Source organism: Colletes gigas, unplaced genomic scaffold, assembly GCF_013123115.1.
Source record: "Colletes gigas isolate AHSC1104 unplaced genomic scaffold, ASM1312311v1 Colletes_gigas_Sc00004, whole genome shotgun sequence".
Classification (NCBI taxonomy): domain Eukaryota; kingdom Metazoa; phylum Arthropoda; class Insecta; order Hymenoptera; family Colletidae; genus Colletes; species Colletes gigas.
The window spans coordinates 924,254-938,695 of record NW_025106633.1 but is presented as its reverse complement, the minus strand read 5'-3'; the positions used below and the strand labels follow the sequence as shown (position 1 = coordinate 938,695).

The 14,442-nt window shown below is 37.4% G+C and overlaps 4 protein-coding genes across 4 annotated transcripts; 2 read left to right on the top strand and 2 right to left on the bottom strand.

Moving 5' to 3' along the window:
* Window positions 1-361: 361 nt before the first annotated feature.
* Window positions 362-3,255, top strand: LOC122405556. The gene is made up of 7 exons (XM_043410422.1): window positions 362-552; window positions 947-1,067; window positions 1,414-1,588; window positions 1,716-1,801; window positions 1,867-2,002; window positions 2,345-2,618; window positions 2,741-3,255. The coding sequence occupies exons 2-6, from the start codon at window positions 990-992 to the stop codon at window positions 2,557-2,559; spliced, it is 690 nt and encodes a 229-aa protein (XP_043266357.1). The 5' UTR covers window positions 362-552; window positions 947-989; the 3' UTR covers window positions 2,560-2,618; window positions 2,741-3,255.
* A 417-nt stretch (window positions 3,256-3,672) lies between these two features.
* Window positions 3,673-6,525, bottom strand: LOC122405553 (WD repeat domain phosphoinositide-interacting protein 3). Its single transcript, XM_043410419.1, has 6 exons — window positions 6,346-6,525; window positions 5,445-5,618; window positions 5,102-5,359; window positions 4,826-5,027; window positions 4,523-4,746; window positions 3,673-4,444 (listed from the first exon to the last, which is right to left on the bottom strand). Exons 1-6 carry the CDS (start codon window positions 6,410-6,412, stop codon window positions 4,338-4,340), a joined length of 1,032 nt encoding a protein of 343 aa, XP_043266354.1. The 5' UTR covers window positions 6,413-6,525; the 3' UTR covers window positions 3,673-4,337.
* A 91-nt stretch (window positions 6,526-6,616) lies between these two features.
* LOC122405555 (rRNA methyltransferase 2, mitochondrial) lies at window positions 6,617-10,827 on the top strand. Its single transcript, XM_043410421.1, has one exon. It carries the CDS (start codon window positions 6,868-6,870, stop codon window positions 7,621-7,623), a length of 756 nt encoding a protein of 251 aa, XP_043266356.1. The 5' UTR covers window positions 6,617-6,867; the 3' UTR covers window positions 7,624-10,827.
* A 168-nt stretch (window positions 10,828-10,995) lies between these two features.
* Window positions 10,996-14,176, bottom strand: LOC122405218. The gene has a single exon (XM_043409781.1). The coding sequence runs from the start codon at window positions 14,174-14,176 to the stop codon at window positions 11,744-11,746; it is 2,433 nt and encodes an 810-aa protein (XP_043265716.1). The 3' UTR covers window positions 10,996-11,743.
* Window positions 14,177-14,442: the final 266 nt, after the last annotated feature.

The following is a 14,442-nucleotide window of genomic DNA, read 5'->3' as shown; positions in this document are numbered from 1 at the left end:
AACGAATTATTTGAAATATTACAATAAAAGCACCAGAGTATTAGTCCTAAAAAAACTCAGAAACTTTTGTAATCTGTGCCACAAAAAAATTTCTACTTTCATTGATTTCATATGTCAATGTAATTGAAATACAATTTTGATCGCAATGAAATATCGATACAATTTTTCTCGCAATATTTAAAGGGGCAAAAACTAATATGAATGGATCAATTGGTAACGGATACACCTTGAAGGATGCGGCAATGAACCGAGCTGGTGCGCATGACGTGTAATCTACTACTAGGAGTTACCTTCCAACCCCCGACAGACGCAAACTCGCGTTTTGCGCGTCAAAGGCACACAGATCACCATCCCTCGAATTTCGTCCTGCTAACGAGCCTCGAAAGAGGCGCCTATCGAGGGATTAGGTCTCTGAGTCGACTTCTTTGATTTCGCGCGATACATCTCGCCTGATAATCAGATATTTCGCTTTCTATCGACAAGACAGTGAAAGTTATTGATTCACATTGTGAAATACATTTCAGTGATATTCGCTGCTCTTTTTACCGCAAGGTGAGTAACGATACGCAATGCTCGCTTTTTCTTTCAAAATTTAACTAACATCGGAGCGACAACCTGATTACATATTTTATAAGAAGCAATACTTATACTGGTGTTGTTATCGTTACTTCGAGCGACACGATTGCAGCGACTCCACGTTAATTTGCAATTTTCATTATGTTTATACTAAGAATTGTAATTGTTTCAACGATTCTTATCAACTTGTATAACAGTTTTATGTTATTTCACGATTAATGTATCGAATTCAATATTTTATTATCACGATAGATCCGTGAGATTCTCGTGTTGTTATTTTACTCTGCTTGGGTTCGTCTTCGACAGAAATTATTTAACACCAATTACTGTTATTAATATTTCATGAAGTAATTTTACGTTAATTTTTCAGGGATAATATTTACAAGAAGCTTTATTTAAAAAAAAAAAGCAAAATGAAGGTGGGGTTAATGAAGAAATTTCACTGTTCCACTTTGAAACAAGGCACAGTGCTTATAGCTGTGTGTCAATTGGTAAATATAACAATCGTCGAATTATCATTGGCGTAATATTATTAGCGATGTAATATAAACGTAAAAATTGTTAATAATGATATTAGACAGGATCTGCTAGAAAAAAAAGAACACGGAAGGGTTTCGCGATGTATTTACATCTCTGATAACCACAACATGGTTTTTGAAGCATATTTATGTTTTCAAGAAATGCTCCAAAAGACCATAATTCTTTTCGTTTATTACCTTAGAAACAATGAATTTCTTGATGGATTAAAATTTCATTTTCACTTAACATTTAACTTAATATTTTTTGTGCAAATTGTTGGGATCATTGCAATTAATTTAATGCATTTTTATACTGTAGTTTATATTCATACCCGGTATGACAGTATTGGTTTTGGCATTGGAGCATGCCATGGAGGTTGAAAAAATGGTGGTCAGAGATACAGAAGACGCTCTTGCGAGAGAAGCCCTGGAAGATATATCATCTAATCATCTTAACATCAAAAAAATGGATGTGGCGTATCACAATGCTACTGGTGCTTACAGAATTTTATCTAATTATAACGTAATTGCGAATTCGGCTACGCTTTGTTTAAGGGTTCTTTTTTATATGAGCTTATATTACAGACAATTTTATACGTTTCTCGTAATCATTTGTTATAGAAATGGTTTATACGATATATTGCGGATTGAGCATTATAATGGTCCATTGTGGCTCCACTATTTTGCTCCTACACGGCGCGCTAACGGTAATCATATTTTACCTAGGAAAGAATATTTACGTTTGATTGAACAAAGTAATTTTTTGTGGTAGAACAAACGCCACCTTATGGCGCCGTGGTTGATGGTCACGATGACGATAATATCAGCGTTGACGCTATCCTTGTTCTTGGTAGAACAAGACTGTCCCTTTATTGCTGCTCTTGGCGGCAAAGCAGGCATTTACGAACGTACGCCAATAAATAATAATCCACGAAGGCAGCGTTCTGATTTGTTGAACGATAAAACGAGTAATGTTCGGGAACAAATTATCACACGACATTCGAAATTGGCGCTATAATTGATTGAATGTTTAAATTAACAAAATATATATAACTCCGATTAAATAAAACTAAAACAGTATTAATTATAGAGATCGTCACATGGTAGCCTCCGAAAGTCGATAAAGACAACGTTGAGATCACTCGTAATAGAAAAAAAAAAACAAATCAGAACTCTGCTTTATCTACAAAAGTATCAATGATTTTCTGGTAATTCTGTTATATTATTAATAAAGAAGGTTATTTTGTTAGGTATATTAGTTCTCTGGCTCATATTCTTAAGCTCTTACTTGTGGTTCGTGGTCTACAGCACTTATAAGAGCCTTGAGACGAAAAAGGGACTAACTCACGTACTTCACGGTGTGAAGAAACAGCCCATAGCATCAATGCCGTTCAAATCGCCTGTACCAGTCGTACAAATATCGAAAGCTGTTCAAACATGCGCAAATAAGCCGTTCGAGGTTTAAAGATACTCCGTGGGTGTAAGAGTAACTACGGAAAATCGGATTTATTCATTACAACGGACGTGAGTATCCATTTTATGGCGTGATTTTTACCGTTAAAAGACATTCATAAATAACATTATTTTTCTAATTTTCTAATCACCATTGAAAAGAGTTTCCGATTCAAATGATCGTAACGTTTCAGAAACTAGTAGAAGTTGAACATGTCTTTTTCGAGAAAAAGAACGGAAGGTTTAACGATGATAAAGATGGTAATTTCATGTTGGAAAAACACTGTGCATGTTGTATAACATGGCGAAGACGTTTCACTTTACAAAGCTCAAAAACAATTAGCAGTACAAAAAGCTTGCTTCATACACTACGTATGTTATTTCTTGCTCATGCATTACAATTACTTGTTGATAATTCGCGTTGTGCAATAACGATACTTTGAAACTACACTTTGAACAACAACGCACAGACTTACAATTATTCTTAAATCTGTAATGATAAAATTGCATATCGGAATGCGACGGCGCATCATACATTGTAATATATTTTTCAATTCGTTTGCTATCACGATAAACATAAAATCATTTAAATTAACAACGACGCTACATTCAACCGTTTCGGTTACAATTTTCGTATAGGCGACGGAATTATTCTCCTTCTGTAAGACTGAATCTTAATTGTTAGAACATTCCAAGGTAATCCATAAATCACGCGGTAATTTAAAAAAAAAAAAAAAAATTAAAAAAAAAAAACAAAGAAAGAAAAAGAATTAAATACATCGCTTGCAACGGGTCATCGATATTTTATTATAAATAGATACAGAGTTTGGTTTCGCAATAATTTTTATTTTATATTCAATTCAACTTCTTTATGACACTACAACCTTGATATTCTGTGGTAATATTTCAATAGTATCAACTGAATGTAGTTATGTTTTGTGTATATGTATATTAAATGTATGGAAATCATAAAAATAAAGACTATAAAACTGTAATATGTTATATATGTCTCATCGTTCATTTGGCTAATTGTCGAAGTTGTGTACAATAATTAACCAAATTGTATATTTTTATATTATTTCAAAACTTATTTATAATAAGTGATATGAAACAATTACAGGCCTGATATATTTTTCTATAATCGTAAACGAAAGGTTTATAATTCTATAAAATAAATATAAAAAGAAAAAAGAAAAAAAGATACATGATTGAATTGCGAAGCACACTTATTACAAAAAGATCACTTAATTATTTTCACATGGTATCTCCCTCAAACTATTTGTATCGATTTTAACTATAAATTTTGTAATTTAAATGTAAGAAAGATATATTTTACACAAACGCATTAAATGTAACTTTATTCTTAGTGTTCCATTTTCATTTGCAACATTTAAAAACTTGCGGCTCTATAAATAGGCATTCCAGCAATAGGCCCATATAACAAGTGAATAACAACATGTTCTAGTGTTCTTTAAAGTTCTTTTTTACAATGTATCATTTATAATTCACACACAGTGCACATATCACCAACAACAAAAATAGTACGTTTCGTTTGGTCCTCTATCATATAGAGCACGACTTTAAATAACAAACACAACAGTCACTTTTCATGTAAACTATTTACCATATCCAATGAACACTAAAACCATTGTATGAAAAGTGCACTCTCATTCGTTTGGTTAATAACCAATAAATAAACAAAAAAAAAAAAAATTGCAAAATGTGTGTGTGTGTGTGTGTGTGTGTCTCAATTCTTTGTATTTAGGAGGTTACCTCCTCCTCATCTTTCAATCACATTTTATCATCAGTTAATTCAAGGAACTGTGCATAAAAATCTCTCGTGCATTCACCTTTGTTATTGAATACAAACTTGTGATAACTACCATCTGCACATATTACTGGAACATAAGAAAAAAGCAGACAACATTCGATATCGATATATCGAAAATCAAAATACTGTTGACTGTAAAACTAACCTATAATACTATTACTGTCAGTCCCAAACGCGCACATACATTGTGAACCTCCTGGGACTTCGAATTTGCAAAAACTCCAGCTTGAACTGAAATATTTTGGCAGGAAGGTGGCGGATGCAAAACTAGATTGGCGATTCAATTTCTGATCTTTTACAGCAAAAACATGTACAGTTCCGTGATCGCTTGCTACGCATAGCCAAGTAGAATCATGATTAAAATTTATGCTGTAATTATATCAATTTAATCGATGAAACCATTTTGACAATAAAATAAAACTCTTAACTGAATTTTGTTTTTACACACCAGTAAATGTTTGCATGATGAGCACCTCTTCTCAGTTCATTAATCATATTCCCAGTTTGTGTTTCAAATACTCTTATCAATGTACCTTTCTCAGAAGCAGTGGCTAATCTGGTACCTTGTAAGCTTAAAGCTATACAAGATAAAGGTGTTTCGTGTGCTTCAATATTTAAGGGCTGTTTTTCTGTATTGGCCAAATCTATCACTATACATCATAGAAAAGTTATAAAATAAAAGGACAAAACGAAAAACAATTAAATTCTTTATGTGAAATTTTACCTTGTACGTGTCCATTTTTTCTACCAGGGAAAGCAAGCAAGGAATTACTACTATTTGGACATAATACACACAGTCCTCTGGGATTTGGATTAGTTTCAAAGACATGAAGTTGCTGAGGATTTTGCGTGAATGTGTAAACTTTTATAACACCTTCTAAAATTACTACTATCCTATCTCTTCTCAGTTTAACACCTTTCACAGGTGCATTGAATTCTAAAGTAATTGCTGGTGATTTTTTAATGTCATCCCATATCATAACTGCAAAGCATAACATAAGAAAAGTAATCCATCTGAATCCATTTATCTTATTTACTTAAAGTATTGATAACGCGTAAAAAGTTACCTTTATTAGTTGGGTACATAGGTTTAGTTCCACTACCAACTAATGCTAAATAATTACACCTAAATAGCATTTCCACATAACCCAGGCCTCCATCACTGAAATGACGTGCCTTTTCCTTTAAAGGGTCACAACTATAAACTCTGAAACCATTTTCCATACCACAAACAAAACATCCTATAAGTGGAAAGTTATACAAGTAATAATGATATTGTTATCTGCTTGTGTGTTATATATTCATCTCTTTTCTTTGTGATTACAATACAGCATTTAAAGCATTTGTGTTTCTTATTTAATGCATGCATCTGAGCAAACACAAACAAGAGTAATAAGATAAACCAATGCTATTAGATAAACATAATTATCATGAAATGTTTCATTAAATAGTGCTGTATCGCATAATATGTGCTGAAGAAAAAGTCAAGTTATGAAAACTAAATTCTCTAACAATATTAACAAAAGTTTATGTAACACTGAAGAAATTTCTATATTTAATATTACCAAAACAAATCAATGATGATGAAAATACATATTATTACAAAATAATTAGTCATATAGCTGCAAGAATAATTTAAATAATAAACAGACAATAAATAACGTATATTGTTCAAAAGTAATTTCTCGAGAAAAGTATTGCATAAATTTATTATTCAAAAATTAACAAAAAATCTACACGAAATAGGTTAGAAAATAGAAAATGATTATAAAATTTCAATTGCAATGATTTTTTAGCAAATAATATGCGAGGAAGATACGTTACTACATATTATAATAAAACTAATGATCTAAAGAAACAAAGTCATGATATATTCATACAAGGCATTGGATGCAGAGGTTAGAAGTAAAAAAATAAATTTGACAGTTCGGTCATGGACTGTCAAATGTAGCGCAGTTGGTCACATACCTTGATCCTGATTGAAACCAGCATAGAGCAAACCATTCCCGTGAGGATTACCAGTGGTTAGGTTCATTGTAAGTTATTTCTTTGATCGCAACATTCGTTCAAACAATCGTTTACTCGTGGAATTCTATCACATCTTCACCGGCAAGCATACAAGATGCATACTTTTCGTAACTACTACGAAGTTCCGCTACCATCATAGGGTCTTAACGCATGCGTGTTCGTCCGTATTAATCAGCTGATATCAAAACCGGGGTCCAGGACGCGGTCTTGCGTAGTTTTGCGGCGCTTATTTAAACAAGAAATTCCAACTAACCGTGTTTTGGTGTTGTGATTTCGTTTGGGCAATTTATTTATATCGATTCTTTTGTTCAATTATCGACTACAATTACAACGAAACTGTGAAAACAGCAAAAGATATATTTTATGGAGTCGTAACGTCCTCCCACTGATTGTGTGCGCGCAGTTTTGATATCAGAAGTTTTGTTTCTAGACCGTATCTTTAGGTTATACTTATAATCGAGTATGAAAAGTTTGCATACGAATCTCTTAATAGTAAGGAATTTATACACCTGTAATACCTTATTCCGGGAAGTACCCCGAAATTTGAAAGGGAAGAAGCACAGTTCCCAATTATGGCTAGCAAGACAGTTACAAGATCCTTATGTAGAAATGGCAAAACAAGAGAATTATAGGTGTAGAAGTGCATTCAAGTTGCTAGAAATAAATGATAGATTCAACATATTTAAGCCTGGGCAGACTGTGATTGACTGTGGTGCTGCCCCTGGTAGTTGGACACAAGTTGCTGTTAAAATGACCAATGCGGATGGCAAACACAACAGTGCCATTGGGAATGTAATTGGAATAGACAGGCTGCCAATTTATCCAATCAAAGGTGCAACTTTGTTAAGTAGAACAGATTTTACTGATGCAGCATCGCAAGATAAAGTTATGGAACTCCTAAAAAACAATAAAGCAGATGTAGTTTTATCAGACATGGCACCAAATGCATGTGGTATAAGAGACTTGGATCATGATAATATAGTGAAACTTGTATATGCTGCTTTGATGTTTGCTTTAAAAACTATGAGAGTAGATGGAACATTTGTTTGTAAATTATGGGACGGTGGAAAGTCTCAACAACTGGAGAAAGATTTGTTAAGATTTTATAAATCTGTTAAGACTGTAAGACCGCAAGCTACAAGAGATGAGTCTGCAGAAAAGTTTTTTTTAGCTAGGAGATTTAAAGGAGTAGAAGGTATATCCATTGATACAGTGTAACATGTAGTTTCATTAACGATTAAGATATATACAATAAAAGGTGCTTAATGGATAAAATGATTTGTAACACAATTGTGTACCATGCCTGGACAGGTTGTAAATAACAACAAAGTACAATATTTTGGTATAAGACCAACATCAAATGATTTTATAACTTCTTCCATTTGCAATCTAGCAGACTCCTACACAACACGACAAATATAATATACATCAATATATTTAGCTATAAATAATACAATAGTATTTAAAACAGTTACAATTAATACACATTAAGATGCTGGTAATGCTTCTTAATTACGCTGTATATACAATTCTTCTTAATAAAATTAATATGTACACAAATTAACATTCAATATATGAGAAAGAGGGATTACACACCACATCGAAGCATACGTAGAGCAATAAACAATTACTGGCCACGATGACAGATACATAATTTCTTTCCTTAATTGTATGCGATAGTCTCATGTAAAAAATTTCACTTCGTATAAAATCTGTACGAGTTTTGTGTTCCAAGGAAAATTCTTGCACACATAAAATAGAAGAGGGAAGGATTTCAATGACGATCTAACTGCTCCGGGTGTTACTTTCGAAGAATTGACACGGAACAATGATAATTTCATGCATCGAAAACATTCATACTATATGGATACATGTTTTTGTAAATTTCGATTCAATTATACTGGAGAGACATAAAATGTTGAAAGTTTACACGCACAATTGCACAAACATGCACACACTTTATATTCCTCCATATAAAAGTAAATACGATGATTCACGCGATGAAGCTGAATGACAATATTTCATTGCTTAAGAGAACAATTTGCGTGACAGATTGTGATTTTGTGTTCTATAAATAAATCAATACCGCTAAAAATCAGTCTGATTCGATATACCAGGGTCACAAGTGTGTTTTGAGTTCGTGAACTCAGATTCCGCGTTTACATACATACGCGATGCACAGATATTTTGAAGGTGATTTTTCACAGGTGATGAACCTAACCCAGATCCAACATTCGATCGCTTTACACTTTTTTCTTTTTATTGCTAAAGCGATATCGAGCAACAGTATATCCTATTCGTTGCGAAAATTGGATTATCGATGACGCATCGACAAACTGTAAAGAAATTGCTTCCGATCTATCCGAGTATCAGTATTGGGCTACGATTTTCGGCGTACGATTTCTTATCTTGTATACGTTCCGTTAACGATTAAATGATCAAGCGCGACCTTGCCCGTCGTTATTACAGCTCGTTTGTTTTCATAACAGACGTTCCATGTGTCGATGTTCTCTGTATAATAGCGCGATATACCGGTAAAGTATTTCTGGTTTGCGTGCCACGAGGTATACGATTCTGACGTATAAAGAGTACGAACGTTAAAAATAAAAAGATTTTGCGAAAATTTCGAATCGTTACCGTTGTTTTACTTTTCGCAAAATGGCAGAGAATTTCGATTTCCTTTTTATTCAGTAACAGTTTACAAGATTTTAAAAAAAGGGTTCAGGACTTATTGTTAGAGTATGTACAGTACAGTAAAACCTCTATAAATGCACCCTCGCGAGAATCTCGTTTACTTAGCAACGATCGAAGGCGGGAGCGGAAGTAACAGGTAGTAGAGCTACATATATGTATACTGGTGTAAAAGGAATTCCATATTGGATCAATTATCTCGATCATTGGGCGAGTTTTGTTACTTGCAGAAATTTATAGCGAGGTTCTACTTACTAAACTGACAAAAAAAATTCACAAAGTATACGATTTTTACGTGCAGAGCACCTTTTCAACTGCGCGTATTTTTGTTAATAAATGCGGTAAAATTACGTGCAAATACACGTAAGGGAATGAAACTGCCCTGAAAGATTCGACCCTCCGCGAAATAAAGTAATTCGTTTACTTTTTTATTAATTTTTCTTTTTTCACTGATATGTACGCAATATTATTTCCCGCCAAAAACCATAACAAAATGTGTTTTGAAAACATCGTCGCGTCGTCGATGATTTTGAATATAGCATCGGAGGGGTGAAGCTTTGCAGGGTTAGTTTCATCCTTTAACCCCCTGACGTATTGAAAATTATTAAACTTAACACGCTTCTTTCCGACACAAATGAGATTTTTTAAACCGCAAAACAGATAAACACGTGTCAAGTCATCTTGTATTATTTTTATGACGAACGGAGTAATATATGTTATTATTATCCTATGAATACGTGTCCCTCATTTTTTAATACTTGCTACTATGTTAATTAAGCATTTTACATAGAGTTTAATTAGTACCAGATACTTCCAAAGTCTTAAATATTTTGTTTCGATCATTCTGAACACTTGATTATAGAAAGCTCTCCTCGCGGTGTCCAGTTGTTGGCTGAATTTTAACACCCGTTATTACGTAATCTGTTTCAGTTCGCTAGCTTATCACTTTCTCTGCCTAAAGTAGTACTGACTTTTCCCTTATTAACATAATACCGTATCGAGTATACGAAAGCCTCTAAAGGTATTGAATTTTGTTAAATGAACTCTTACATCGAAGCATTAACTCTACAAGTACAATTTGATTAAAGAGCATTTTGGATTGCTGATCACATGACTGAGGTCACACGAGTTAAAAAACGCAACACGAGAAAAAAAGAAAGATCAACGTGATCCATGGAAGTAAACTCATTGTTCGTTCATTGTCGTAGTACAATCTTCCACGATATTATTGCTATCAATATGGTTGCGTTAGAAAAGACGTCGTGTGATCTTAACTTTTACACGATTAGTTCGAGGATATTCACGCTATTAATACTATCAATCTTACTAACAGAAGATCCTTAATCGATAAATTAGGCCTACGTAAGTTTTCTTCGAACGGAAATTACGAACTGTTATAGCAAAGTATAAAAAGAAAAAGAATCTACGTATACAGTGGGTGGAAAGAGTATTTTCACGTTCAGGTATTTTGCAATAACTTTCATCGAAGAAAAACAATAACGCTGATAGGTATTTTATTCGATAACTCGATAACAATTACAATACCTTGAAAAGTAATCGAAAACGTAAATCTGATAGTCAACAAACTATTCCCAAAATGGCTATTTCTAAATGGCTTTGAAACTAAATTAAAAGATGCAAATAAATCTTTTACAGTAATGTATTTCAAGGATTTCAGAACATCAGTTTCTCTACAAGATCAAATTATTTTGTTTCGTTCTAGAGGTGAAAGTCATCGTCAAACTGGTTAAACTTTGAACTCAAGTTTCTCAAGAAGATTGCAGGCAATAATTGATGCAAATGGAAGGCAAAAAAAATATTAAAACATTTTTTTATTTCTCTGAAATTGTCCCTTTTTCCTTAAAGTCAATCATCGAAGAAAGTATGTCTCAACGTTTTTTTCCCTTTCAAAAAAAAGTTATTGTAAAAATGACTGGACGTGCAAATACTTTTTTTTAATCCATTGTACAGTCGCTTTTATTGCTATGGAATTTAGTTAAATCGAGTTGGAAGTGACGAAATTAGGCCTGAACGAACGTTCGGTGAAAGATCATAGACTCGCGTCGCTGATAGTGTAGGTGCATGTGTGTGTGTGTGTGTTCGTAGAATGCCACTAGTAGCGCATTGCATTTTCGCTCGCAATCGTGAAACGTTCCGTGGACGATCCACGGTTTCGAACAGTTTCAACATGATTCCCATCTCGTCCTTGGTAGATCTAGTATATTTATTTCTTCTCTGAGAAACGATCGCTCGTAAATTCCTCCAACGCCGCCGCGTAAAGTCTGTTAACGAAATTACGCAATGCTAGCGGTAGTGCCGCGTATCGGGCGCAGCTCGCGCGGATCTGCGTCTTCGTTAGCTTCGATCGCAAGTACGCGTACTATGCGATCAATCGACCCGTCTATCAGTTCTCAGCGACGGACGAATCGGGCGGCACGCAAATTGCTAGTCGGCAAGAGTTCACGACTCTTAATTTATTTGGCACAGTTCCACAGTCTGTAGACGTTCCCACTGAGAGCAACGAGGCGTGAAAACACCAAGAATCCCGGCGACACACCATTATCCACCGATAGGTGTCCCCGATTTCTGCACGAGCAGAGCCCCATTTGCATCACGCGGCGAACAATGCGTGGTAGAAATTGGCCCTTCAGGAAGGCGACACCTCCGGGAATCGGTTGTTGGTGTACGGTTGACTGTTCGTCGTTTTTCCGTGAACGTTCTGGTCGGTCGAGTAGAGACCAGGATCCCTCATCAGAGGCATGGTCGTCCAAAATGACATAGAGAACGGCGGCTGTCTCTGTCTCTGGCTGGTAGACGTCATTTCCAACTGCTGACCCGCCGTTTGCTGTCGCGACGACGTTCTCCAAAGAGACGCTCCTCGGTGGAAGGGTTTCTGATGAGGGAAGACGCTGCTCTTCGTGCTGGAATGTAGTCCATCGTCCAGGGGATAGGGAACTCTCTCCTTGTAGTCTTGATTGTGTATACTGTTCACGTCCTCCGAAGGGAACTTTATCGGTTGCTTGGGATAGGCAGAATGTCTGTTGTTTTGAATTGCTCTGAAATTCAACGCCTCCGGCTCGAAAGTTTTCACGGAGCTAGAGGCTTGGGATTTTTTTAAGAACTCCTTGTTCTCGGCGGATTGCTCGTCGATCATGTGGATCTCGGTGTTGGGATCGTCCTCCGTGTACTGATCGCGAAAACTAGGATCGTACAAAAGAGACTCGGACGAGGACGGGGCGGCTTCCAGCTCGTCGCTTTTGGGATCGTCCAACGGTCGCAGATCGATCTGTTCCTGCTCGTTTCGTATCCTCCCGTGCACGTTGGTGGACACGGTCCCGTGAACGTTCTGAGGCGAGAACACCACTTCCGGCTCCGAATTCGGCTCCATACCCGACTCGAACAGCTCTCTCAAATCCTCGTCGCTCTCGTCGAAGTTGCTCGCACGATTAGCGTCGGTCGCGTTCGAATTGTTACGCGCCTTTTCCGTGGTCACGTCCAAAAGCGTGGTCTCCAAGATGATGTCGCCGTTGATGCTAACTTCGCTGGACACGTTGCTGCCAGCCTCGTCCTTCTCCTCCCTCTCCGGAGTGGCGGAATCGTTGAAACGGATCGAAATCTCGTCAAAAAAATCGACCCTCGACGTTTCGTTTCTCCTCGTCTTGTTCGACCGTTCCGTTTCTTGCCGATGCTTGTCCATGTGCAATCGTTTTATGTCTTTCACGCGTATCGCCATTCCAGCCTCTCCGTGCTTCAAGATCTCGCCGCCTTCTCTCTCCGACGACTCTTCGTCCGGCAAATCCGTACCGTCGACGTGATCCTCCATTCCCTCTTCGTCGTCGTAGTAAGACTCTTTTTCCTGCGACTCCCTTCCGTCCGAATTCCAAACTTCAGACGAGTTACCATCTTGCGTCTCGTTCCCTTCGAGTTTCTCTACCACGGCGCGTGGTATTTCGAGTAATTTGTTCACCGATGTAAATTCCGGAGCATTCGCACCGACAGTTTCTTTATCGGTGTCGCTCCTGGTCGTGTTGCTCAACCCAACGTTTGCATGGTAGCTGGTGCTGTTGTCCGGTTCCAGATCCTCCCCATTCGGCGTTGACGATTTCAGCGACGTCGCCTTCGACGGCAGGAGGATCAACATGGGCGACACCTCGGTCGAATTCAACAGCGATCCGTTCTTCCATGCGTCCTGATCCTCGCTAACGTTGATGGTCCTCAAGCCCGATATGTTCAAGAGCTTTTTCAGGTCAATCGGGATTTTATAATCGACCACTTCGGAGAAGCTGGTCTCGTTAGTATCGTCGACGAACTCCGCCACCGGAATCACATCGTCGAGCTTCGACGGAGTGCTCTGATCGTCTTTGCCGGACGGAGGAGGACTGGAAGTCCTAGGCAAATACGTGGTCTCCTCCTCTTCCAGCTTGGTACTATTTTTCGTTTGATGAGTCGTGATAACAGGCTCCGACGTGCCTTTTCTTTCGTTCGGATTTATCTCGTCGTAATGGGGCACCACTATCGGGATCTTTATGGAATCTCTGGTCTCCTCGTGATCGACTTTAGAGGATTGAGAGTTCGCGTTGGAGAACAGGGGTATGTTCAGTTGGAAAGGTTCGCTGGACTTCTTCGGATTGTTGTTGGACGCGTATCGATTCTTCAGTCGCTGAAGAAGGAAATCGAAGTGGGCCTCGTGGTCGATGTTCACGCTTTTCACGCATCTGCCCATCGTGTCGGCGTGGTAGCCCTCCGCGCACGGGGGCAACGCCGGCAATTCGGGGGCAATGAAGACGCTCTTCGGTGTTATACGTCGAAGGAAACTAGACGAATCCAAGCTGGAGTGCACCCCGGTTTGAGAATCCAAGAGAAGCCAAGCTTGCCAGGCCAGTTCGCTCGGTGAGCCTAAGTTCTGCGACCTCGATTCGGAGGAGCTTCTTGATAACGTGGACGACAAGGAGGATGAATTTGAGTCGGTCAATCTTTTTGCAGGCACCAGTTCGCAGTGCCTGACGAGACCGGAAAAGATGACAGCAACGAAGAGCATTCTCCATCGAGGATGCCTTCGTCTCTGGCTTATCGCGACCATTTTCTTTTTATTGGATGCGGTTTCTTGCGGGATTCGTTCGAGGTATCTTGAAGATTCTCGTCTGAAACCTGCTCGTCACCTTCCTCTCGAGGCTCGACGCATCGGAAACGTCTGCAAACAAAAAGATAACAATATGTGTATAATTATTATGTCGCCGGTCGAACGTCGAGCGTACCGTGTTCAATTATGACTGAACGATTTCTAGGATATTGCAATTTTTAGCTTCCCGAAATAACTAATTAACAACAACCCAATTTTGTCTAAAG